Raw genomic sequence first — 27,622 nt, forward strand, 5'->3', positions numbered from 1 at the left:
AACGGAAGTGTCACAAATTGATGTCAGGCAAACGGTGTGGAGAATGCCATTGTTTCGTGGGATATTGGCATTAAGAGGATCTGCCAATAACCCTTTGTCAAATCCAGTGTTGAGTTAAAGTGAGCTGTGCCCAATCGATCGAGAAACTCATCAATACGAGACATTGGGTATGTGTCAAATTTAGGCACCGCACTGAATTTCCTATAATCCACACAGAACCGCACTGACCTGTCGCTCTTAGGGACTAGAACAACCAGGCTGGACCTATCACTGTGGATTTCTTCTATTACTCCCATATCGAGCATTGCATCTAATTCTTCCTGAACTACTATTTTCATGTGCTCAGGCAGTTGGTAGGAATGGCTACGTACCACTACCCTGGGCGCAGTCTCAATGTGGTGCTGAATGAAGTTTGTACGACCAGGCAGAGGGGAGAACACGTCTTCAAATTGCTTTTGCAACCTGGCACCCTCTGTGACTTGCGACGTTGAGAGGTGGTCCCCACAAGTGACCGGGGTGACATGATTGGCTTTTAAGTTAACCTCCGGCCTGAGCTCCGCCCTCTCCTAACCACCATTGCCAACGTTACAGGGACCGAATCTCTCCATAATTTCAGGAGGTTGAGATGGTATATTTGACGTGCATCACCTCTATCTGTTTGCCTTACCTCATTTTGAGATCTCCTACACGTCGTCTGACCTCAAAGGGCCCTTGCCACTTAGCGAGTAATTTAGAGCTTGACGTTGGGAGTAATACAAGCACTTTCTCTAGCTTATGCTTAGCAATATAACAATTTTCAAATACCTGTAGATAATTTGAAGGTGCATTCATTTCCATATACTATTTAGGTACATACTGTACCTGTTATGCATTAATTCAGTTAGGAAGAGCTTTAAAAATCATCCAAAAAAGAAAAAAAGCTATTAGATGATTGTTAGATACCTTTGCTATCTTTAATGACACAAAGTACTGACAATGCTTTTGCACTTATAGACAATCTTAAAACATGACAGGTTTGTTGTTTTCCAGATCATTTGCAATTTTCACTGGGATAATGCTCATTCTCTGGGTTGTAACCTGCGTTAGCAAAGCATTCGGATGCTTTTCTGTCACATTCACAGATGAACATCTCACAGGGCCGATTCTTCTCAGCTGCAAGGGCAAACAAATCAAAAAGGCACCTATGTCAAATTTCTGTGAAATGTACATTATGTGGAAGGTCCGTCCTTATTTGATGTACTAATAATGATTGCAAATTGTCTTCTTTGATATATGTAATCTGTCGTTCTGTGAGCATTACCATTACAGGTGACTTTCTTTGCTGGAGAATCACATGAGAAGGTATAGCTTTCAGTGTAAGGGTTGTCTAAAATACCCCAGCAGTCATCCTGTTGCCACGAATCAGTATAGCATTGATCGTGCACTTGACAGCACCTAGAAGTATAAAGAAAACATTTGACAAGTTTGACAAACATCCATTGTGTAAAACGTTGTGCTCGCTAAAGACTGATACCACTGTGCCAAAATCTAAACTTTTGCAAATAATTTTCCTTGAGAAAATAATGTTTAAAATTGCATTATGATTGTAATAAATTGTGGCCTTAAAATATTCACAAATGCTTATTTTAAAAGTTCTTTGGAACATATAAAGGACGGGCAAGGAGGAGGCGGGAACCGGCTGAACAGTAAACGTAAGTTTAATGTAAAACTCAGTTTAAAACAACATATGACAAACAGACACATATGCAATGTGGCTGTGTGCGTCTCTCTCTTGAACTGGCGCCTCCGCCTAGTCTTTATCCCCCTCCCGGCTGAATAGTCCAATTCAGGGCTGGCCGTGTGTCATCACAGGCTGGCCCCACCCTCCTCCTCATCACATTCTTAGAAAAAAATTACCTTAACCCTTAAATGGATGGGTGTTTCACCAAAAATTATTACATACTAGGGTCTTCAGAGACCTGGCACATACGTCTGTCACAAATGGATCTACAAAATGCCCAGATAGTGTCAAATGTTACATTTTTTTTCAAGACAATTAGAAAATAATTAAATATATTTTTATGTTTATTTTTCCTATATCAAAGAGATAATGCAACAAATATAGAGCTGGATTCATTACTTCCACACTGAAATATCATGAGACACAACTGACTGTCAAACACATATTATACGACACAGAACACATAATCTACACATATATGTATTTTCTCAAGAGCTTTTTAAGTCTAAATAAATGCACAACTTGCATCTATAATACACCCATATGACAATAGTCATATCATACTGTTTATGTGTTAAACTTGCTATAGTTTTCTTCTATGTTACTTCTTCATCAAAAAGCAATGTCAAATGTAAATCAAGTCAATTTAATGAAACTACAGTGGCACCTTGTGTAAGAAATAGCATGTGTAATATGTATGTGTGCATGGATATGGAATACTGATAATTCACCATTGTTGCACTGACAATTTATGTTATAAGCAGTCATTTGTATGATTATAGTACTAATTTGTCTTTTAATAAACAAATAATTATATATCATGTGATAGTAAACTTATATAGGTATTAAATAACCATATAAATATGATTTATGGAAGTGAGAAAATAAAAGCAACACAATTAAATATCTCGGTCTTTAATGTCCTTATACACTTTTGGTAACTAAGCAGTTAATATATATATATATATATATATATATATATATATATATATATATATGTTTTACAATTTTGCCATTTTTATTTTGTTGCACTATTCTTAGAGAATGGTTGAGGAATGCTAAAGAGGTGTGGGCATAATTCCAAAAAATGGGTGAAGTACAGGGGGTGGAATGAGATCCCAGGTCACTAAAAACACTAGGTATGCTTTAAAGGGTTAATGGAGCAGTTTTCCACATTCAAACTGTGGACCATCCAGGCTAAAATATAACTAAATATATACATATATACATATATAAAATCAATACTTTATCATTTGCTTATTAAAATACAGCCTACAAAGGCAAAACGCAGTCACTACACTCTGTGTCTCTTAGAATATAATCTGTACTCAACTAGATTCAGAGAAAACCGAGTAAATCTATTTTATTGTCCACATTTGGCTGGACAATCAACAAACTTCCAAACAAATTTTCTCTGTTCTTAGGTTGATCAGACATTAGTGACAGCCTAATTTACTTTATTGTGATTGGTTGATTTGCTAATTTTGTATCAAGTGATTCCAATGTCACATTGTAATCTGACCTGTAAATCTAACCTGTCCAGTTCATCCACTGGTGCTCCTGAGCCTCCCTTGCCGCAGTAGCATCCGTAGTCTGCGTAATCCAGTAGTGGCCAGCTATCAGGTATGGTACAGATGATCATGGCCCTGAACTGCCACAGCGCACGATAGTCTGGACTCGCCAGCACTGTTGAACAGTGTTTATCAGTGCTTTATTCATTAGCACTCATAATGATTGAATAAATCAATTATTCTATATTTGTCATTAAGCAATAATAAAAATGCACTTGCATGCCTGATTAATGGGATAGTTGACCCAAAAAAGAAAATTCTGAAATCGTTAACTCACCCTCATGTTGTTCCAAACCTGTATGTCTTTTTTTCATTGGAACACAAAAGGAGATTACATGTTTCATCCTTTCTATAAAAGTGAATGGTGACCTAGGCTAACATTCTGTTAAACGGGTTCAGCGGAAGAAAGTCATATGGATTTGGAAGAACAACATGATGACTAAATTATGACAGAGGTTTATGTGAACAATCCTTGTGTTTTCATGCGCTGCATTGATAATAAATCACAGAAAAATATTGCTTACCCAGTCCTAGATAAAGATTTCAAAGATTTCAAAAAAATAACAATTTTTTTTATTATTATTGTTTGCTGAAATATCAGTCTAGCACCTTTCATCTTCTACTTTGATTTAGTTTAGCTAATATACTGTATGTTTGTCTATGAACTTCTGAAAGATTATGACTGGATACTGTAACATTCTTTCGAAAGGCACTTAAAGCAAGTTTTTTTTTTTTAGATATGCTTTCCCTTGCCATTTAATTCATGAACTTGACATTGCTATATGCATGGCTCTAGTCTACCTATATATGTGCAAACTAAATTTGATTTAGCTTTGTGCAATACTAATTTCATAGACAGTCAATTGAAAAACTAGGTCTTATGTTCATCAACAAATTACTCAAATCACGTTTGTTATTTGACACTGGAACTTTGATGACTGATCTTCAAAAAGATTTTTTAACTTTTTAAAATTGAAATCTTAAAAATACTAAAATAGACCTCAAACAGAGTCGGATGTAATCCAATTATAAAGTAATTAGTTACTGTAATCTCATTTATTTTTAGTAGAAAGTGTAGTAATGCGTTACATTTTAAATTCTTGTTATCAGATTACAGTTGCTGACTTTAATTTAATAACTTTAAGTACATAATACTATATTGTTATGCTTGTTTCTAATGTATAACAATGAAAAATAAAGAAATATAGATATTATTTTGAATTTGTTCAGCGGAAAAGGTGTTTTAGAAAGTAAATGAAAAGTAAAGTTATTGGTAGTGTGAAAGTAATCTGGTTGCTATTTTTAGAGAAATAATTAGTCATTTGTAGTGGACTACTTTTTGGATTACTATTTTTAAGTAACTCACCCAACACTGAACTCACTTCACTATTCAATTGAATAGCACCAAGTAGCACTAAACATTTTAGCATTAATATCACTAAAATTACTCATACAATCATACAAATCATATAATGACACCATTAGAACAAAATATTTGTGAAAGGTATAGCAATTAAAATGAATGGTTTGTTTCTGCTTCATCCATCAGTCTCCTGATGACTTTCATTTCATTTCTACTACTAATTTTGCCATTTGGAAGATTTCAATCTTGTTTAAGTACTTTTACAACATTTACTTGAAAGTTATTTATCTAACAAAAAACAAACAAACAAAAAGTCTTCAATTTAGACCAGTGAGAAACATCTAGAGTATGTGCTGTTTTTGCTATAGCTTATTCAGATTTTGTATTCCAGCATTTCATAAATGATGAATATAATAACCTCTTATACATTTTGATGACACATTTTCAGTATACTCACAGGCAGGCAGACTCACAGTCAGGACCACGAGAGGCAAAAAGGCTTGCATGGTTCAAATTACAGTGACAGGTATAAGCGGCTAATTATTTATATAAGTCTATAACCTTGATGGACGGCCCACATTGATAAACCAATGTTCCATTCAACTTTGGGCAAGTGTTTTTGTGTAATTGTATTTTGTTTGTTGGGAACATCAGCATGTGTTTGCCATTTGCACAGCTGGTACAAGAATTCAGTTTTCTCAAATATGCACAAGATGTTGTGAAGGTTTGACTGTATGCAAGACAGCGTCCTCAGGAAGGTGTCAGCATACGTTTTTAAAATGGCCTGAGAGACCAATAAATAAATAAAAATGCCATGCATTTTAGAGAATTGTGTGCTTTCAAATTTGTTTCAATAGTTTGGGCAGGGCCATTTTCTGTTTCAGCATGACAATTCCCCTGTGCACAAAGTTAGGTCCATAAATAAATTATTTACTTTGTCTGGTTTGGAAGAACTTGACTGGCCTGCACAAAGCCTAGATCTGAACTGCATAATATCATCCCCTTGCAAGGGACCCCCTTCCTGCAATATACAATAAAGGCAGTTTATTTTCATGTATAAAGATCCATTCATAGTGTGTGAGAGAAATAGTAAGTGTGATATTGTAAAGATTGTATTGCAAGTAAGAGCGATGGACACAAAGAAATATTTGTAAAATGTTTAATTCACAAACTATTTATTTTATACTTTTTATTATATACAAATAAAAACAATGACATTAGAAAGAGCAAAATGATCCAACCAAACTTTAAAATTGTGACTGTGCCACCCATGGTGGAGTGGTGTGGCAGTTTGGGAAGATGAACACATGTAGTAGCGGTCGACCGATGGATTTTGCTGATACAATAGGTGGTGGAAAGGCAGATAACTGATTAATCGGCCAGTATATATATATATATATATATATATATATATATATATATATATATATATATATAATCGATTTAAAGAAGGCTAAAAACATTTCATAGCCTTTCCTTGCTATGAAGGGAACATACATCGAGGCTACAAGAGTCATATAGTCATAAACTAAATGCAGATTTATTTGTATTTCTTACTGTTAACAAATCAAAGGCATTCCAAATAATTAAATAATCCAACCAAATTTGTACGTTTCCAACAAGTCAAATGTCAAATTTGGTAAATGTCAACATTTTAGCCTTTTAAGATTTATGCATTTCAATTTTATAACAAAATTCCATTCAATTGATTTCTGTAATCTTTAGCTACATTTAATTAATAAAACGTAAAATATTACGTTTTTTTTTTTATTTAATATATTACTTAATTTAATATTGAATTACTCAATTAAATTTGATGTAATTTTGTTTCACTCAAAGGTTCACACAGCAATTTTTTGAATATGTCATCTTGGCCTTACAAGAAAGCAGCTTGCATGCAGCATTATTTAAAATGTTATATATTTCAGTTATCGATGCCATTGTAGAAATACACAATTCACAGCCAGTCATGATTAATTTAATCCCGGAGTGATAGAATCTAATAGCAGGGCGGTTACTGAGATTAAGCACGTAGTATTCGTCTGGTCATGTGATTCTAACATGGCAGCCCCCATAAGGGGACCCTCTCCATGTAGAATAAAACAGTTTTTAAAAGGTACTGATATCACCAGAGCATGGCTGGATTGGTAATCTGACATACCAGGCATTTTCCCGGTGGGCCAACGCAATTCGGGGCCGATCAAGGGCAGATTGGCCATCGGGAGAACGGAGTAGGTCGGTGGGTCGTACATGAAATGTGCCGAATGAGCCGCTGTGTTATGCATAAAAGACAACAATACGGTGCCGCGACATGCAGAAAAGGACAGCGAACCCCATGGGAAATGCACCCATGTTTCTGAAACCACATACTTCGCTGTTATTGTGACTGTGCCACCCATGGTGGAGTGGTGCCACATGCCAATCTGAATATAACCATTCAGGTAATATCATAATATCAAAATGTTCTGATATCTTGTCATATTAGCTCATACTACCTTTGATAGGGCATCTGTCGAATGATGCATGTCAGGCTGCTGTATGTGAGTAAGACTGAGTTGCATTTCAATGCTCTGCAGCGAACTATTACACCTTGACCCTACGGTGCACTGTCGGCTGAGAGCATGGCCCTTACATAAACTCTAAATAAAAGCTTCAGCAAGCTTGGAAATGCTTAAAATAGTATTTTAGTATATGAAATATTGCTACAAATATACATTATAGTCTCTTTTGTCATGTGTCTGAATGTGTGTTCAGTATTTTAGCAGAAACATTTTGAAAGAACTGTCCCATGTGAAGTTTTTCACCCATGCACCAAGTGGTTTCTCTCCCCTGTGATTTGGCTTTGCTTAAAATAACTCAGCCTTGTGGTGAAAGACATCATAGCCACCATTATATAATTTAGCTCAGGAGGGCATTGTCACCTGCTGGTATCACATCACACCCACAATTTTTAGTGCCCACTGCTTTACCAGTTGTAATCCATAACTTTGTAATGATAACAAACTTACTGATTTCAGAAACCTACTGAATTTGTTGTTAAATGTTTTACTGTGTGAATGTTTCATGTAGTTAAACTATACACAAATAAGAGCTCAAACCGGGATGTCTGTAAGTGCATTTTATTTGTAAAATTGGACCATTCCTTAATTATTTTCTCTCACCTTTTCATATGCAGGAAATTTTCAATAATCAATTAAGTACAAGCAAAAGAAAAATCCAGCCAAGGCACAATTATGACCAAAAATGCAGCTGAAGTATATATTGGAAAGCCTAAAAATGTAAGCTTCATAAGAAGAAATTATATACTGTGTATATCAAATCATACTGTTGTGCAAACTTTGAAGATATCATGATTCCGTTTTACATCCTTCCTGACATTTAGGGACACGGACACACAGACAGACACATACGAGTTTCAACATGTATGGTCCCTTCCCTTGATGGGTAACATTTTGCAGTACAAGACTGTATCAGACAGAAACTGGAGAGAATCGTTTTGGAGTTCACACAGGCTGATTGTGATCATATAGGCTTGTATAGCAGTGTGGTCACATACTTCTTTTTGAAGCGATGTGTTGCACTGAGGACCATCACGCCATCCTGTTAGGAGAGCAAATAGATGCACAGTAACTGAAATATACTGGTCATTTCTATAGGATTCAAAATAATCTTTAATTACAGAATTCACTTCTTAAAGTTAAAAAAGCTACTGAACCTTAATGGACAGAGCGTACAGGTGGTTGAGCATCACATGGTTTGGTTCAGGCAGCAGAGTGGGATCACACTGTTAAAAACACACACATACACATTAGTGAAAGTCATTGCTCTCTATAGCCATTCAGACTGCGAGCGACTTTGACCACCTCATTAACTGACGCCATGTAGTGACAGTCACTTGTAAGTGTTCGTAATTCTGGATGCCCTAGTAAAAGAAATGAATGTCAATACCATGTTGACAGTGAGCTGATAAAAATGAATATTCTGGAGAGGAAACGTTTGCTTGCAAATGAGGTCCACCTTATCCCTATAATGTCACTCTGCATTTGCATAAAGTTAAACTTTTCTCAACATTTTTGTGCTGCTGGACATGCCCACATCAAGTTGCCAATGGCAGCTATCACTTATTTCACCCCAAGTCTCCAGCTCTCGTTGAAAATTAATGACATCAGGTCATGATGCTAATGTTGTTGTTGTTGCGAGCTGTTGGCAGTGTGAATGTGGCTTAAAGCTGCTCACACTAAATCATTTTCAACCACAAGCTTTTCTTATCTCTTTAAAAGCAAAATGGAACATTTAATCTTACGACAACTGGTAACTGCAACACTATATTTAGGCGGTGATGAAGAATCCACCTTCCCTCAAATCACTGTCAAATATACAAATTCTGCTGGTGGCAAGCGCAAGGATTTGCATGTGAAAGCGGTATTAGAGTTATTATGTTTTTTGGCACAGTAATGTTATGGTGGACATAATATTTAAACAGGTTGCATTAAAGTGATAGTTCACACAAAAACTTCTCTCATCATTTACTCAACCTCATGCCATGCCAGATGTATATGACTTTTTTTCGTCTGCTGAACACAAAGATTTTAGATGAATATTTCAGCTCTGTAGGTCCATACAATACAAGTGAATGGTGGCCAGAACTTTGAAGGTCAAAAAAGCTTATAAAGGCAGCATAAAAGTAATCCACACAACTCCAGTGTTTAAATCTATATCTTCAGAAACTTGATACTTTGATAGGTGTGGATGAGAAACAGATCAATATTTAAGTCCTTTGTTTGCAATAAATTCTCCTCCATATCCAGTAGGTGGTGATATGCAAGAAGAATGCAAATTGCCAAAAACAAAAGAAAGTGAAAGTGGAGATTGATAGTCTCACCCACACCTATCATATCGCTTCTGAAGATTTATAGTTAACCTCTGGACCTTCACTGCTTTTTGGACCTTCAAAGTTCTGGCCACCATTCAACTTGCATTGTATGGAGTTACAGAACTGAGATTTTCTTCTAATAATCTATGTGTTCTGCAGAAGAAAGAAAGTCATACACATCTGGGATAGCGTGTAATGAGAGAACTGTCATTTTTTTGGTTAACTATCCCTTTAAATCATTTATATAGACAAAATACTCTGAACAGGCTACAACCGTCTTTATGGCTGATGTTTTCATCTGTTTGCATATGTGTTTTGGTGTGCAATGTGTCTGACTGGCCGACATCAATTACGTATATGTAAATATGTCTCTTTAGACCTTTTGTATGATCACAAAAATTGACAAATCCCCATTATGTTCGATAAAATGCGATAAATTGAATGGGAGAGGGTGGAAACCATTTGGACATGGGAGTATAATTCTGTGGTAGCACTCCAGAAGTGGAATGAATCTTGTTGGAACGGGATGAAAAAATAAGTCCTTTGCAGACTTGTAATCTGTGTAAGAATGCCACAACAGTTTAACATATGTTCAGGAAAATAACTTCAGAGGATTACTTACAGAGATTCCAGTATCTTTGTTGAGGAGCACCTGCAGCAGGTGTGGTGGAAGGATGGGAGGAGAGCGCAGTTTGTCCTCTGATTTGATTGTGTAGGAATCCTGGTGGTACGGTCCAGGAGGGGAGCTGGACAAGTCTGACAGCGCAAAGTGTATTGGATTACAACCAATATCTTATTTTCAGTGCTTCCCAGTGAAGATCTTTGTATACATTGATTATTTATATATACATTGATTATTTATATTTATATAGATAGATAGATAGATAGAAAAATGTACAGTATATTGACATTGATTACCTGACATGTCTGCACATTTTTCTGAGTCGGTCTTCAGTGCGTCGAATACCTCAAAGTCAGTTTTCCTCACTTTAATTACATTATTCACGACACCTGACTTGTTGGTCACAACAGGCTGGAAAAGAATACCATAATGAAACTTAAAAGTCAGATTAAAGCTTTCAAATGTGTTGTTGTATAATACAGTGTGACCTTGGTAAATTACAAAAAAAAAAAAAAAACACCTCCTTGGGATCTAATGTCCAGTGTCCGTCTACGTAGTACTTATACTGGTGCTCTCCCTCTGGCAGGTCAATTATTGCCACAAAATTATTATGACTGGAAAAAGATACAGAGAGAAAAACAGTGAGGGAAAGCAAGACAGAAAAAGAGATTCGACAATCATAAAAAGTGATACTATGAGATGACAAGGTTGAATAAGAACAATCACAATTCTTTCCTGGACATTGGTTCATAAAGTGAATACTTGTAAAACAAATCTCTACAAATGAAAACTCATTTAATGACTTTCTGGTTTAAAATAAGTTGGCCCACATGAAAAGTGCATCAACTTAAAGGTGCAGTATGTAAGATTCAGAAACCCCTTGTTATTAATGACACACGTGGCCGTTAAGTGAACTGCAGCCAGCTTCCTGTTGTTCGCGCTCATGCACAAACGCTGTAGGGACGCGAGCATTGGCCAAAACAATGACGTGACGTACAAAGAGACTGAACGTGATTCACCAGCATCACGCTGACAGATGATGTAGCATAAATAAAATTACAGTTATGATTGTTTCACTACAAACTTTGAGCCTGTATATTATATTTGACTCTCCGGTGCTGGCACAGTGCTAAAACAAAGTGTGGATATAGGTCTGAGTCTGACTATGCAAGACTTTAGTTTGATGTAATCACTTTTCTTTGCATGATACATTGACTGCATTTATACGATAGCCTATGTCTGCGTTAGATAACTAGCCAGCTTTATCAATAGCTGTTAGCTAAATTGGGTGGATGATGACAGTAGCTGTTTATAAAATAAACTGTACATAATAAATATGTTGACACAATTTATTATTGAACTGTCACATCTGACATTTTGATATATTGATGCACTATTGTTTTATAATAATAGATTGTTTATATTTTCAAGTTATGGTACACTAATGAATGGAGCTTTTTGCATTATCTTGAACATTGTCTAGCATTAATTTCATGTGTTATTGTAGATTACCTTGTTGAATATTACAGATTAACATTAACCTGAATTTTAGTGTAAAGAGAAGATTGCTTAAATTATTTGAAAGTTATGAAGCAATGTAGCTTGCAATTTGCCACCATTAGCAGGCAAGATCAAGTTAGCTAAAATGACACAGATCAATCCTTATGCACTATATTTCACATGCTTTGCTGTTATGTAAATTTACCTGTCCAATAAGAAGAACACCAATTCAAGGTCGGTTTTGATCCCCAAAATCAAACGAAGGTCCCTCCAGGAATCAAATGGCCTGCAGATGTTCACTCTAGTTTTCGCTCAACCACGATCACATTCCCGCTTACCCAGACGGGATTTAGATAAATAGATACATTTTATTTTTGGATTTACTCTGGGTTTGTGTAGGAGTCGGTGTTGTGCTGGGAGCCGGACGTTTGCTGGATTTCATCTCTAAGATAACGTTACCTAGTGTTGCAGACTGTTTGTTGTTGCTGTTGAATAGCGGAAGAGAAGCACTGAGGCTCTCGGGAGTGCAGATAAATGTCACATCCTTTGGATTTTCCCAGCAAACATTACCCACTCTCTTTGCATGAAAATCAGTCTACAGGCTTTAATAGGCAACCTAGGAAGTCTGGGAAGGGCTCATTTTTGTATTACAAGCCGTTCACACATTGGCAAAAAAAGGCAAATATTACAATAAAATTGTTACATATTGCACCTTTAAGCACAGCTGCAGAAGAGATGCCATTCTTAGACTGTATTTACATGGCTCTGTACAAGTACATACGTGACCTAGCTTTTCCTACTCATGATAATAGCAGTGAAAGATGGTCACAAAAAGCTGCTCTTTTTCAGTTTCCATGTGTATTGTGTATGGTGTGATGTCACCAGGATATCTACTGCTTTCCCTTTCATCTATCCAGTCATTTCCAGTAAAGGCAAATTTTGATTTCGTTGTGTACATTTAGGGCACTTAAAAGTTTTTAAGTGTAACATATGGCTATATTATTTGTTCACATTAAATTGCACACCTACTGTAGTGTTGTATATGTAAACACATGGGAAGTAGCCCACTATCTTTAAAAGTGCATTCAGTAGTTTGGAGCCAATTTAAAAAGATTTACACATTAATGAATGGTGTTTTTACAATGTAACGCCAGTCACAAACACCATAACGCAGGTAAAATGAAATCATGTTAAAATGTATAATTTGAATGTCTTATGACTAACATTTTGAGAGAGTGTTTATTTTCAAGTTTACAGACTGGCATCATTCACTTCCATAGCAATTGCTTTTTATTTTATTTTTAATTAATGAGGAAGAAAGAGTCAAAATAATTTTTTGTGGTAACAAAAATTAAACCACAAATGCTGCTGATTGAGCTTAATTGGTATTGAACCCATAACATTCCTTTAATGAATTAAATGAGTTTTTCGCAGCCAAGAGAGCAGTGTTAGATCTGCAGAGATGGATAATTCAACACTCTTGCTGTCAAAACACTAGGGGCTTTTAGGACTAAGGGCTTTTAATAATATGCTGTACCCTGAATTAAGTAACATTTCACACTTGTAATTTTGAAAGAAGGATTACATTTACTCAGGGTTAGAATTACCCTAATGCATTTCTTGTATTAACACCACCTTCCATGTTATCCTAATGATCTACTACTGTCTGTCAGGACTCACCTCTTATTCAAGGGGATTTTGGTCCAGTTATTAAATGAGCCAGACAAGTAGATCTCTTTCCCTGGACCGTTATAGCGGAACACAGTGGGCCTTTCCTCTTGTGAAGCTTTACAATCTGATTCCTGATCTTGTTGCCAGGCTAGAAACTCCTGGAAAGAGGAAAGATGGAGGAGGTGTGCACAGCAGTCAGAGGTGCGAGACATCATACCAATAAACACATTGACAGTATGCAAAAGACAGAACAGACATCAGCTAGCAATAATTAGCTTAAGACCTGATGACTTAATGGCCTGATGAAATAGTAATTGATATTAACATCCTTACATATTAAATCCTTAAACATTTTTTATAATAATAATTTATATATATATATATATATACACACACACACACACACACACACACACACATACATACATACACACACACTCAGCAGTAAACATGTCAAGAACAAATCTTATAAATAACAAGCATCCTAACTTATTACTCTACTACGATGGAACATATACAGGTGAAACTCGAAAAATTAGAATATCGTGCAAAAGTTCATTAATTTCAGTAATTCAACTTAAAAGGTGAAACTAATATATTATATAGACTCATTACAAGCAAAGTAAGATATTTCCAGCCTTTATTTGATATAATTTTGATGATTATGGCTTACAGCTTATGAAAACCCCAAATTCAGAATCTCAGAAAATTAGAATATTGTGAAAAGGTTCAGTATTGTAGGCTCAAAGTGTCACACTCTAATCAGCTAAACACCTGCAAAGGGTTCCTGAGCCTTTAAATGGTCTCTCAGTCTGGTTCAGTTGAATTCACAATCATGGGGAAGACTGCTGACCTGACAGTTGTGCAGAAAACCATCATTGACACCCTCCACAAGGAGGGAAAGCCTCAAAAGGTAATTGCAAAAGAAGTTGGATGTTCTCAAAGTGCTGTATCAAAGCACATTAATAGAAAGTTAAGTGGAAGGGAAAAGTGTGGAAGAAAAAGTTGCACAAGCAGCAGGGATGACCGTAGCCTGGAGAGGATTATCAGGAAAAGGCCATTCAAATGTGTGGGGAGCTTCACAAGGAGTGGACTGAGGCTGGAGTTACTGCATCAAGAGCCACCACACACAGACGGGTCCTGGACATGGGCTTCAAATGTCAAACGTCTTACCTGGGCTAAAGAAAAAAAGAACTGGTCTGTTGCTCAGTGGTCCAAAGTCCTCTTTTCTGATGAGAGCAAATTTTGCATCTCATTTGGAAACCAAGGTCCCAGAGTCTGGAGGAAGAATGGAGAGGCACATAATCCAAGATGCTTGAAGTCCAGTGTGAAGTTTCCACAGTCTGTGTTGGTTTGGGGAGCCATGTCATCGGCTGGTGTTGGTCCACTGTGCTTTATTAAGTCCAGAGTCAACGCAGCCGTCTACCGGACATTTTAGAGCACTTCATGCTTCCTTCAGCAGACAAGCTTTATGGAGATGCTGACTTCATTTTCCAGCAGGACTTGGCACCTGCCCACACTGCCAAAAGTACCAAAACCTGGTTCAATGACCATGGTATCACTGTGCTTGATTGGCCAGCAAACTCGCCTGACCTGAACCCCATAGAGAATCTATGGGGCATTGCCAAGAGAAAGATGAGAGACATGAGACCAAACAATGCAGAAGAGCTGAAGGCCGCTATTGAAGCATCTTGGTCTTCCATAACACCTCAGCAGTGCCACAGGCTGATAGCATCCATGTCACGCGCATTGAGGCAGTAATTAATGCAAAAGGGGCCCAAACCAAGTACTGAGTACATATGCATGATTATACTTTTCAGAGGGCCGACATTTCTGTATTTAAAATCCTTTTTTTATTGATTTCATGTAATATTCTAATTTTCTGAGATTCTGAATTTGGGGTTTTCATAAGCTGTAAGCCATAATCATCAAAATTATATCAAATAAAGGCTTGAAATATCTTACTTTGCTTGTAATGAGTCTATATAATATATTAGTTTCCCCTTTTAAGTTGAATTACTGAAATTAATGAACTTTTGCACGATATTCTAATTTTTCGAGTTTCACCTGTACTTTGAGTCAAAAGTTTGGACACACATGCTGTTGTTTCCTAATACAACTAAAATGTTTTTTTTTAATGGATGACTTGGACTAAATAACTTGAGTTGGTTGAGAAGCCCAGAGAAGCTGTAATCTAGGCAAATGGAGGCAACTTCAAGGAACCTTAAATATAAGATTATTTAGATTTGCTTACATACTGCTGGTAAAACAAAAAAAATAAACAGCTAATACAAGACTAAGCAGATTGGCTGGTTTTAGCTGGTCACCCAGTTAGGCCAGGCTGGTCAGTTGGCTGGATTTAGAGGGGTTTTTAGCTGGTCAGGCTGGAAGACCAGCAAAGACCAGCCAGACCCAATTAAAAAAAAAAGATTAAAAACCCCTCTAAAACCAGCCTATCCAGCTATGATCAGGCTGGGCAACCAAAACCAGCCAAATGGCTAAGGCTGGTTGAAGCTGGTCTTATCAGCAGGTTTGGTCTCTCCATAATTCCCACACTTCCATTTGTGTTATTTAAAGGAATGTTCCAGTTTCATTACATTTAAAATGGATCCACAGCATTTCTAGAATTAATTTGATAACCACAAAAAAAATCTCATCCCTAATTTACAAAAAATAAAATAGTCAGATTTACAGTCAAGCATTTACAATTGAAGTGAATGGCACCAGTCTATAACATTAAAATGCACACCGTTTCAAATGTATAGCCACAAGATAAAAATATTATAAGTGTTAAAGGGATTTTAGTGTGATAAAATCACTGACTAAACATGTGAAGTTATACCCAATATTTCAAATTAGTTGTCATGACGACACAAAACTGGTAAACCCTGTAACCTGGTAAATGCAGATTATATCACACCAGTAAACCACACTAAGTTCATTTTAACATGAATACGGTTTACATTTTGTAGCTACTGTTTTGAAACGGTGTATTTTAACGTATATGAACTGGCCCCATTCACTTGCATTGTAAGACAATGCAGTAACTTTTGTTGTTAATAAACATGCAAAAAATACTGTTCATTTGGCTTAACTTCTTGTTTTATGTCTTTTATAATATTCAAAAAATTTGAAATATTTAGTAAAAAATAATGAGCAGGTATGTCCAAACTTTTCTAGAATTTCCAAAACTTGTTTTACTTTCGTGCTTGTAACCACACCACCTTTACTGTAGTTCACCACCTTTGCATCATCTGATTGAAATATGTCCCCGTCCTCCGCGCTGTCCATCAGTATTTTGGGTCGAGCTCCATCTTTAGCGCCGCGGCTCTCCCGTCTCTGCGCCTTCTCCCCTTGAGCCGCTCCGCTCCTCTCACTGCTCGTGTTCCCCATGCTGCTGCTGCTGCTGCTGCTGATGATTATTTACATGCAATTCAATGAGACTTCTTTTATTAATCCTCTTATTAGTGACTATGTGTCTTCAGCCGTTACTTGTAAACACAACAGCAATACTTGCAAACACGGCAGTATACACGATAGAAGAAGTGACCTTTCTCCGTTTTTGACAATCATGTTTTGGCAAACATTCACCGATAGCTAATACGCCACCTAAACGACCTAGTTTTTATTCAGATGTATTAATTGTAAATAATATAGCTGACTCTACATTTGAAGGCGAACTCATAAAGACACAGGAAGTAAAAGGTTGTTTTGGACATATTTTGACATCTTAATTTTTCCCTGCGTGTAAGTCTCGCCTACATAAACGACTGCAGTGTATCTCCGTTTCATGTCGGACAGAGGTTATTTCCCTGATGATTAAATATCTTACCTCTGAAAACTTTGTTTGCCCGTTGGTCGTGGTTCTTTCCTTTCATAACGCCATTTTCACATTGTCTTGCAAAAAAGGTTAAATGTTAAGCACACCTCCTCTTCCGCCTGCTGTTCAGGACGAGGGAAAACACATCCATGCATCAAGTCTATGCATGCCGTTTAAACAATGATAATGTTATAGAATAACTGTCTATATATTTGATCTAGTTATCACTAGGACATTCAAAACAAGCATTTTGACATTATATAATATCATATCATAAATATAAAATATCTGAAAAGATAATGTGCACTGAAATGAAATTAGAATATAAAACATTAATTCATAACTATTTTATACAGACCTATAGTCTATTCATATTTGGATGTACACAATATTTACTAATAATATGTAGTATTTTTTGTAATCTTTATAATAAAATGTTTACTATAATAATTATTATTATTATGAGTATTATTATATTAATTATGATTATAATCATATTTATAATATAATTATATTATAGGTATAATTATTAAAATATAATCCAAAAATAATATATTCATTTTATTTTATTATATAATAATAATTATATGAATAATAATAATAATACTTATAATTATTATTAATAATAATATTATTTAAAATTATTTTATAATACAATTATTATAAATTTGTATTATATATACTAATAATTATAAAAATCATTCTTTTGAATGATTATTATTATATTTCTTTTGAAATTTTGGGGACAGGGTGTGTTCTGTGATGAGTCAGCCAGCTGTGTTTGAGTATACACACACACACACACACACACACACACACTACCGGTCAAAAGTTTTGAAACACTTGACTGAAATGTTTCGCATGATCTTAAAAATAGTTTGATCTGAAGGCATATGCTTGAATGTATGAAATTAGTTTTGTAGACAATAATATAATTGTGCCACCATATTAATGTATTTCATTATAAAACTAAAATGTTATTTAAAAAAATGACTTGGACCAAATAATAAAAAAAGCAGGCTATAAGTGCCCAACATAGATGGGAACTCTATGAATCCCCGGGTGATTCCTCAAGAAGTTGGTTGAGAAAATGTCAAGAGTACATGTCTGCAAATTCTAGGCAAAGGGTGACTAATTTGAAGATGCTAAAATACAACAGTTTTGATTTATTTTGGATTTTGTTTAGTCACAACATAATTCCCATATTTCCATTTCTTTTATTCCATAGTTTTGATGACTTTACTATTATTCTAAAATGTGTGAAAAAAAAAAAAGAACTGAATAAAGAATGTGTGTCACTCAGAATCTTGCAACATTCTCACGGCTATCCAGTTTCCAGTGTCATGACATGGCTGGCGACAAGTTACACTTCAATAAACACAGACATGGGTGTTAACAGCAGCGATGTGGACAACCAGTGTGGCTCCTCCTGAAAAAACATTAGTTAGTAATTAAAGTGAGACGGATGGTAGTGACACAATGATTACTGTAAATATAACCCATAAAATGAGATACACTGAAAACCCTTACAGTAAAATACCACCACTAGCATATCATTGCATATGTTCAGTTGGAGCCAGTAGCTGCTTGCTCTGATTGCCAAGTCTGGAGAATTATTTAGCTATATTTAACTAAATGACGAGGACAGGGGAAGAGATTGAAAGACTAAGAAAGAGAGTAATATCCTTGAGCACTGGCGCCTGCTATAATGCATTATAAAACTGAGACAGACACTTGTATATGTAGTGTATTGAGTCATTCGAGACATTTTTATTTTTCTCTTTAAAAACAAATGCAGTCAAACTTGTTATTTTGACACTGATACATACAAAATAGAAGTATTTTTTTCTTTCTTTTAAAGCATCAGCCGGGAGAAAGCATTCTTTTAGTACGGTATGCTTCAGGACAAACATAATTTACAACTCTATACACTTACAAGATGTGAGGTGAAATTATATTTAACATGCAGGCTTGCAATCGTGCTGCCCGCAAAACTAAATGACATCACTCTGAAATATTGTTGCGGTGGTATGAATGTTAAATGATTTTCTGTATTTCAGACTCCTTTTGGCCATGCTTTTAGCAAATCGGACCCATTTATATGTTCCATTTCAAAATGTTGATTACTTATAAATCCAGGAGGGTTCAAGCACATGGCGCAACCCAGTGAAACCATGTTCTGGGTTTAGCTCACAGTGTCCTCTTGTGTTCACTGGAACTGATCGCCACCAATTTACAGTGTCATTTTCCAGCTGTAGTCATCTCTTCATGATCAGATTGCATTCTGTTGAGTTGATATAAACAAAGAAGGTGATTAAAGATCTTTAAATTTACATTTGTGTTCTTGGCAGATATTTATTTTCAAAGCAACATACAATACAGTGCATGAATCATGTTACTTAAAAATAATAGGACATGTGGGAGTATCATTTACAACTGATCATTTGACAAATCAACTTATATAGACTTGAGTCATGTTTATAAAAGTGTGCCTGTAACTCTGTGCGAATGATTACCGTGGTGAAGTGTACAATACAGTAGACCATTATGATCAGGAGGCCAATGATCAAGGAAGCGATTCCCATGTGAAGAGCTTTTCTTCCCAGTCGCTGAGCTCCTTCATAGTCATCTGCATCATAACTGCTCTGAGACTAAAAAGGAGTGAGAGGGAAGGAGAGAGAAACTGAGAAATCAAAATGGTATAATGACTTCACACAATATGACAAAAATAAATAAATAAATGTCAAGATGAAAAAACTCAAAATGTAGGTGCTGTAGAAGATATTGAAAAAAGAAATCTGCATATTTAGATACAGCAGTGACAGGTCTCTAAGTGAAAACCTGACACTATGGTCCATAAAGCAGGCAGCAATGAGGAACATAGTGATGGTGCCAGTCTCATTTCTGTCCTTTTAATAAGCTCAGATAGCAAACTGAGACTTGGACTTAGATCACTGGCACTAAATCAATCATTTTTTTTATTTTTTTTTTTTTTTTTGGAACAAAAATCTTGCAAAATGTTGTGAGGTTTATGCTTAAACCAAATAAAAATGTAAATAAAATTTGCCATTGAGGTAGGAATAATGCATATCAGGATATGTTCTCTGAAAACAAGTCTTATTTTCTTGCACACTTTATTTAGTCAAGTAAACAGTATCTTATTTAAATGATGTTTAGAATTTTTTACTGGAAAATGACCAACATATTAAGGAAATGATTGCAGTGTTGTTAATAGTGAGACAAAGATACTATACAGTTCTAAATCTCTGCTCATGTAAAGATTGACACGTTTTTTTTATACAGTGCATCCGGAAAGTATTCACAATGCTTCACTTTTTCCACATTTTGTTATGTTACAGCCTTATTCCAAAATGTATTAAATAAATTAACCTCCTAAAAATTCTACAAACAATACCCCATAATGACAACATGAAAGAAGTTTGTTTGAAATATTTGCTAATTTATTAAAAATAAAAAACAAAACGAAAAAATCACATGTACATAAGTATTCACAGCCTTTGCCATGACACTCAAAATTGAGCTCAGGTCATCCTGTTTCCACTGATCATCCTTGAGATGTTTCTAGAACTTGATTGGAGTCCACCTGTGGTAAATTCAGTTGAATGGACATGATTTGGAAAGGCACACATCTGTCTATATAAGGTCTCACAGTTAACAGTGCATGTCAGAGCACAAACCAAGCCATGAAGTCCAAGGAATTGTCTGTAGACCTCCTAGACAGGATTTTATCAAGGCACAGATCTGGGGAAGGGTACAGACACATTTCTGCAGCATTGAAGGTCCCAATGAGCACAGTGACCTCCATCATCTGTAAATGAAAGAAGTTTGGAACCACCAGGACTCTTCCTAGAGCTGGCCGCCCAGCCAAACTGAGCGATCGGGGGAGAAGGGCCTTAGTCAGGGAGGTGACCAAGAACCCGATGGTCACTCTGACAGAGCTCCAGCATGTCTCTGTGGAGAGAGGAGAAACTTCCAGAAGAACAACCATCTTTGCAGCACTCCACCAATAAGGCCTGTATGGTAGAGTGGCCAGACGGAAAACACTCGACAGTAAAAGGCACATGACAGCCTGCCTGGAGTTTGCCAAAAGGCACCTGAAGAACTCTCAGACCATGAGATACAAATTATTGAACTTTTTGGCCTGAATGGCAAGTGTCATGTCTGGAGGAAACCAGGCACCGCTCATCACCTGGCCAATACCATCCCTACAGTGAAGCATGGTGATGGCAGAATGCTGTGGGGATGTTTTTCAGCAGCAGGAACTGAGAGACTAGTCAGAATCGAGGGAAAGATGAATGCAGCAAGTACAGAGACATCCTTGATGAAAACCTGCTTCAGAGCGCTCTGGACCTCAGACTAGGGCGCAGTTTAATCTTCCAACAGGACAACAACCCTAAGCACACAGCCAAGATAACAAAGGAGTGGCTACGGGACAACTCCGTGAATGTCCTTGAGTGGCCCAGCCAGAGCCCAGACTTGAACCCGATGAGAAACTGCCCAAAAATAGGTGTGCCAAGCTTGTAGCATCATACACAAAAAGACTTGAGGCTGTAATTGGTGCCAAAGGTGCTTCAACAAAGTGATGAGCAAAGGCTGTGGATACTTTTGTACTTTCTGATTTTTTTTATTTTTAATAAATTTGCAAAGATTTAAAAAAATAACTTTTCACATTGTCATTATGGGGTATTGTTTGTAGAATTTTGAGGAAAATAAAGAATTTAATCCGTTTTGGAATAAGGCTGTAACATAACAAAATGTGGAAAAAGTGAAGCGCTGTGATTATTTTCTGGATGCACTGTATAGCCAAAACCGCTGCTGAAAGTGATACAGCTCAAACTAAAAAACCCTGGGGGTCAGAGTTGGGTTGCATGATTTGCGATGCTCCTCTAGTTTCTCATAGCTTTCGTGGTGGTGGCTGCAGCTGCTGTAGTCAGTGAGTCAGTGTACAAGCTCTGAAGCATTACTGTGTGGGAGACACCAGTGCCGAAGTCAACCTGAAACTAGAGTTGTTGCTCTCGACTGCAAACCTCTACACTTTAACCCATTGAGACCCCCTATCTCTGGACTGGTTCTACCATTTGAAAAGTGCAGATTGATTTCTGAATGAGGCAACTGGTAGCAATGATTCATCTTCATGTCCTGATGTGGATGAATCGCAGTCTATTCCATGAATCATTCTACATTCTACCTTACAAACTCAATATAGAAATGGACAATCTGCATCTACTATATATCCAAATGTATGTGGACACCCTCTACTAATTAACAGTTCTGGCTATTTCAGCCATACTCATGATTACTAACAGTTGCATAAAGTTGAATGAATAGTTCACCCAAAAAGAAAAATTCTCCCATCATTTACTCATCCCAGATATGCATGACTTTCTTTGTTTTGCTGAACACAAAGATGTTTAGACAAAGATCTTTCTATAGGTCTATAAATTGCAAGTCGACAGGGTCTGAAACTTTGAAGCTCAAAAAAGCACATAAAGGCAGCATAAAAGTAATCCATACATCTCCAGTTGTCTAATCCATGTATTCAGAAGTGATATGATAGGTGTGTGTGAAACAGATCAATATGCAAGTCCTTTTTTTAATGATAAATTCTCATCTCTGCCCAGTAGGTGGCCATATGTAAAAAGAACGTGACTCAGCAAAACAAAAGAAGATCTCTTAGAAGAGAAGACCGCTTAGGAGTGCTGTTTGAATGTGGAGATTTATATTAAAAAAGGACTAAAATATTGAACAGTTTCTCACCCACACCTATCAGGGACGTGCCGTCCATATAAGCAAGGAGTAGCAAGGAGTAGCAAGGAGTAACGATTGGAATAAAAAAACAGACTGAAATTTTATGAGATCGATGAGCTCATGTTTTGCTTGACAGGCTTCAGTCCATTCGACATATATGATGATGTTGACATGTACACTCGTTTACATTTACGAGACAGAAAATAAACGGCTCTTCAGCATGAAACCAATCTGATGGTGCATCGTCCAGTGTCAAGCTTCAACACATTCAATCAATATATATGATATTAAAATGAATAAATGTCTATTTCTCCAACCTGTTGTATTAGTATTTATTTATCACCCCTTATTTATTTTAGATACAGTTCCTATATATTATTATATACACAGGGCAAATATACTCTGTATCAAATCTACTTTTATTATGTATCGTATTTTAATAGGGATATAATTTATTACAGCTGACAATTACTTGAGCAAACAAGGTTTGAACATCAACCGTAGCAAGATAAAACTGAAATTGACGGCTTTTTAACACTTCTGTGTACAAATTTGAATGCTGCTTAATGGATCAATACAGGCAAGCGTCATATTATGTGACTATGCATTACTTTACGAAGAGCTTACGACCTACTTGTTAAGTCTTGCCTTAGGAACAGGTGGAGTGACCAAAATAAGCACCAACTTAGTTACAAACTAACTAGTAGTCACTAAGTCCTTAGTGTGAACTTTACGTCTCAACTTAAAGGAGACCTTACGTAGAGCTGGTGCAACCCTACCCTGGCAATCATGTCCTTCTTGTGTTATGCTCTGTCTGTTTTATAGTTCTAACAATAGGGCACAGTGTCTGTTTAAAAAAAAAGCCCTGTGCATTCAAGTTGAGATGGTTGTCTTTGGTGGTCAGATTAGTTAATAGCCGCTGTCCATTCCAGTGGTTCTGAACTGCGGGAAGAGTGATGTGTGAGGCCTATTATGTTGAAACTGTAACTGGCAATCTTTACTTTTTCTTTTTGTTGTATGTCAAAACAAGCTCTTCTTGCGTTATGGTTCATTGTATGATTTAATGGAAATAAACATGCTCGGCTCAATATATGACAATCTTTCATTTGTGTGATATGAGCAAGATTACTGTCCTGAATTTAAAACAATTTTGTCATGAACTTCACCACTGTGATAGTTGATTCTATTGACTTGTGGGTTCTAAGGCAACAATTTATGTCTATAACATTTCCGCGACATTACAGTCACCCGTATAATGTGTACCTATTGAGCACAGCATTTAATAATGTGTATTGATGCTTGTCCGGTCTCAAAGCCCACGGCATGTGCCATATCGCTTCTGAAAACATGGATTAAACCACTGGAGTCGTATTGATTACTTTTATGCTGCCTTTCATTGCTTTTTGAGCTTCAAAGATTTAAACCACGTTGACTTGCATTGTATGGACCTACAGAGCTCAGATTTTCTTTGAAAAATCTTCATTTGTGTTCAGCAGAAGAAAAAAAGTCATACACAACTGTGATGGCATGGGGGTGAGTAAATGATGAGAGGATTTTCATTTTTGGCTGAACAATTCCTTAAGCATGCAGCCATGCAGTTTCCTTAGACAAACATTTTCAGTGGAATGGGGTGGACCAAAGAGCTCAGTGACATTAAAAATGCCACTGTCATAGGATGTCACCTGTAAAATGGTCCAGTGTGGAAAAACGTGACTGGCATGCTCAAAACCCAGGCCTGAACAGGACCCCACTGGACACCTTTGGGATGAATTGCAAGACAGACTGTGAGCCAGCTAAGCCCTATCACCCAACATCAGCATCTGACCTCACTGACACTCTTATGTCTGAATTGTAGCAAATCCATGCACTTGTGTTCTAACATCTAGTGGAAAACTATCCAAAAAGAGCCAAAGCTGTTATAGCAGTAAAGCAATTAACTCTCTAAAAACGCCCATGGTTTGTTTGAAATGAAATGTTAAATAAGCACATATGGGAGTGGTGTTCGTCTGTCCACACACTTTAGGCCATGTGTGTACCCATTCTGTCAGCCCTCCTACCCCCACCCTAGTGCTCTATGCATATAATTTCAATTAAATTCACAATGAAGACAACATGTAGAGTACTGACATTAAGGTGTAAGTTAGATGCTGGGAATATGTGTCTCACATTTTGAGGTTAAGGTGTGAAAAGTCAGGTAGCAAACCACTGAAAAAACTTTCCTCTACTTCATCTGCTGTAAAAACATGGTTAAGAGAAACAACCTAATTTTAAGAGAATAGTTCTTGCAATCATAATCTCCACCTTTCACATGCCCCATGCAAGTAAGCACATCTGCAATATATCTGTGGGAAAGGGTGTGTGAGATGTGTGTGAGAGTGTAAGCAGTCTTGCATTCATGTGTGGTAACGCCACAAAGTTAACTGCACAGATACTTAAGGCGTGTCTATTTCAAACACTTATATGTCTGTCTTATATGAATACATTAGGTTTAGTCAGATTTCAAAGCCACAGGTATCATACACACCCTGGTACAGGACTGTAAACCCGCAAGAACATAACACTTAAGAAAAACACTCTTGCACTACTCAACATTTTAGCCCTTCAGAGTGTTTTGCTGGCCGAGCTATAACTATTTATTTGTAAGGAAACCAAAAAATGTGCTTCATGCAGTAACATCCAAAAGAACTTATATTATTGAAAACCTTAATACATTAGGTTACACCAATGAAAAGTAATTTAAATGGTCAGATCATGTAGAAAGAGATTCTTAAGGTAACAACTTTTCACAGTGTGTTCTCTGTTCATTGCAGTTAGATTCATACTAGAATCCTGATTTTTTTTTTCAACATTAAACAATTGTTTAATAATGTTATTTACAAAATTGAAAATGTAATGTTTATAAATTATTAACTAATTGAGTTTTCTACTCACCATCAAAGAAAAAAACAATGCCACAATGTTGATAGGCCATGCAGGGCAAAAGCAGGTGAAAATAGTCAGAAAAATGTAATTCTTCAGTGGTGGTGGCCCCTGTCCCTCAACGCCCCTTCCCAAACTGTGATCATCACTCCCATCTAAAGAGCGCTTTGCCTTTCCGTCCGACCGTTGACTGCCAGGACTCATGATGCAAAACAAACCAGGAGTATCGAGCGGTGTAAGTTAAGAAGGAGCAGGCTATGGTGAAAGCCCAGGAAACTGAATGGAAGGCAGGAGGAGAAACTAAAAGGAAAGAAAAGACACTCTTTGGGGATGTAAGATGATTGGGTAAGTGTGAGGGGCAATGGATGAGAAAGCTGAGTGAGTCAAAGATGGCTTATGACCAAATTACCATTGGGGCTGAACACTATCCCACTTCAGAGAGGAAAAAGTAGAGAGAGAGAGAGAGAGAGAGAGAGAGTGTATGTGTGCGCAAGACTTCGAAACGATGTAAAATGTAACAGGAGAGGCAAGCAGAAAAAAAGGTCTGTCTGCTTGCCCATATTACCATTATCTGTCAAAGGGAGAAGTGTGTATTAATGTTACAACTTATAAAGCCATATGGATAATGGCCCCAAAATCACATTACAAGGCTGCCAAGAAATGCACACTGGCAATTTTCCCATGGTTTTCGCATAGCAGGCTACTGTAGTGAGAAGAATGCATACAGTGAAGCCCTGAGGATGAAAGCTGTATCACATGTTACATACAGATGCATGAGGGAAACCTGTCAAGGAAATTTCCTGGTCACATTTAACCCCAAATTTTGAAGGCCTGTTTGCACCACATGGAGTAAATAAAGATAGTGTGATAAATCGCCTCATTTGGAGAAACAAAGTCTTGATTAAAAGATAAAACCGAATAATTATTAGATACTACGACATAATTTTAGGATGAAAAAAGTCATAATTTTTTATATTGTGATATTGTGTAGATATAGGTAAAATAGTTATAAAGCTAAATTTGTCAACTAATGCAAATAATGTTTCTTTTTTTTATTTGTATTTCAAAATGATTTTTTAGTAACAAATTATGATTATGCTTACTCAAAATAACTACTTCAGAAAGGGTTAATCATTTTCTGGTCATTTCAATCACATTTGACATTTTATAACATCTCAAATATTCTATAAACAAATGAATCTCAATTGTGATTGGATCAGTCAATCTGAGCCCACTTTGAACATTTAAAAAAAAAAAAAAATCTATTCCCATTGTTTTCAATAATTCTCATTACTGTAACTGTCATTTTTCTTTATTACAGTAAAGAAAGATGCTGATGTACAATGCATTTTTTTTTATTAAAACCAGCCAAAATATTTGAAAATAAATAAATAAAAATAGTCTAATTTTTCAGAGAACCCCAGAGAATTATTCATAAATAATATTGTATGTGTTTATGATCTTATGATAAACAGAAAGTTTTTTCAAATAAACATTTCTACCCCCATTACCTCTGGGGGCGCTAATTTTTTGAGGCCTGATTTTGTTATTTTAAAGGTTAGGTGTGTAATTTCTGTACTCCTAGTGGCACCAAACAGAATTACAAAGATAAAGTACATTTTCAAACAATATTTTCCAAAACCCCATAGACTCATCACGGCTTTTTACACTCTCTGATTCGCTATGAACAAATAGGCCATACTAAAATAAAGGTGATAAAGGTTTAACATCATTATGAACATGATCCCTATAACACGTACACAGCGGACAGTGAGGCAGAGGAATCGGCTCATT

General features: G+C 36.4%; 3 protein-coding genes across 6 annotated transcripts; all 3 read right to left on the reverse strand.

Annotated features, from left to right (window-relative positions):
* Positions 1-928: 928 nt before the first annotated feature.
* Positions 929-5,247, reverse strand: pla2g1b (phospholipase A2, group IB (pancreas)). The gene is made up of 4 exons (XM_052094409.1): positions 5,112-5,247; positions 3,256-3,406; positions 1,301-1,434; positions 929-1,152 (listed from the first exon to the last, which is right to left on the reverse strand). Exons 1-4 carry the CDS (start codon positions 5,158-5,160, stop codon positions 1,031-1,033), a joined length of 456 nt encoding a protein of 151 aa, XP_051950369.1. The 5' UTR covers positions 5,161-5,247; the 3' UTR covers positions 929-1,030.
* Positions 5,248-7,763: 2,516 nt separating this feature from the next.
* Positions 7,764-17,271, reverse strand: prkab1b (protein kinase, AMP-activated, beta 1 non-catalytic subunit, b). 4 transcript variants are annotated; one of them, XM_052094406.1, is made up of 8 exons: positions 17,153-17,271; positions 16,564-16,726; positions 13,330-13,478; positions 10,670-10,763; positions 10,446-10,560; positions 10,150-10,283; positions 8,370-8,438; positions 7,764-8,254 (listed from the first exon to the last, which is right to left on the reverse strand). In XM_052094406.1, the coding sequence occupies exons 2-8, from the start codon at positions 16,711-16,713 to the stop codon at positions 8,177-8,179; spliced, it is 789 nt and encodes a 262-aa protein (XP_051950366.1). In that variant the 5' UTR covers positions 16,714-16,726; positions 17,153-17,271; the 3' UTR covers positions 7,764-8,176. The 4 variants fall into 4 exon arrangements, with proteins under 4 accessions (XP_051950366.1, XP_051950367.1, XP_051950365.1 ...); XM_052094407.1 differs by having other exon boundaries at positions 16,564-16,729; positions 17,153-17,243; XM_052094405.1 differs by having other exon boundaries at positions 16,564-16,732; positions 17,153-17,240.
* Positions 17,272-18,890: 1,619 nt separating this feature from the next.
* On the reverse strand, positions 18,891-26,194 carry LOC127621455 (transmembrane protein 233). Its single transcript, XM_052095048.1, has 3 exons — positions 25,841-26,194; positions 19,657-19,791; positions 18,891-19,424 (listed from the first exon to the last, which is right to left on the reverse strand). Exons 1-3 carry the CDS (start codon positions 26,030-26,032, stop codon positions 19,413-19,415), a joined length of 339 nt encoding a protein of 112 aa, XP_051951008.1. The 5' UTR covers positions 26,033-26,194; the 3' UTR covers positions 18,891-19,412.
* Between the last annotated feature and the right edge of the window lie 1,428 nt (positions 26,195-27,622).

This window comes from Xyrauchen texanus, chromosome 27, assembly GCF_025860055.1.
Source record: "Xyrauchen texanus isolate HMW12.3.18 chromosome 27, RBS_HiC_50CHRs, whole genome shotgun sequence".
NCBI classification, from domain to species: domain Eukaryota; kingdom Metazoa; phylum Chordata; class Actinopteri; order Cypriniformes; family Catostomidae; genus Xyrauchen; species Xyrauchen texanus.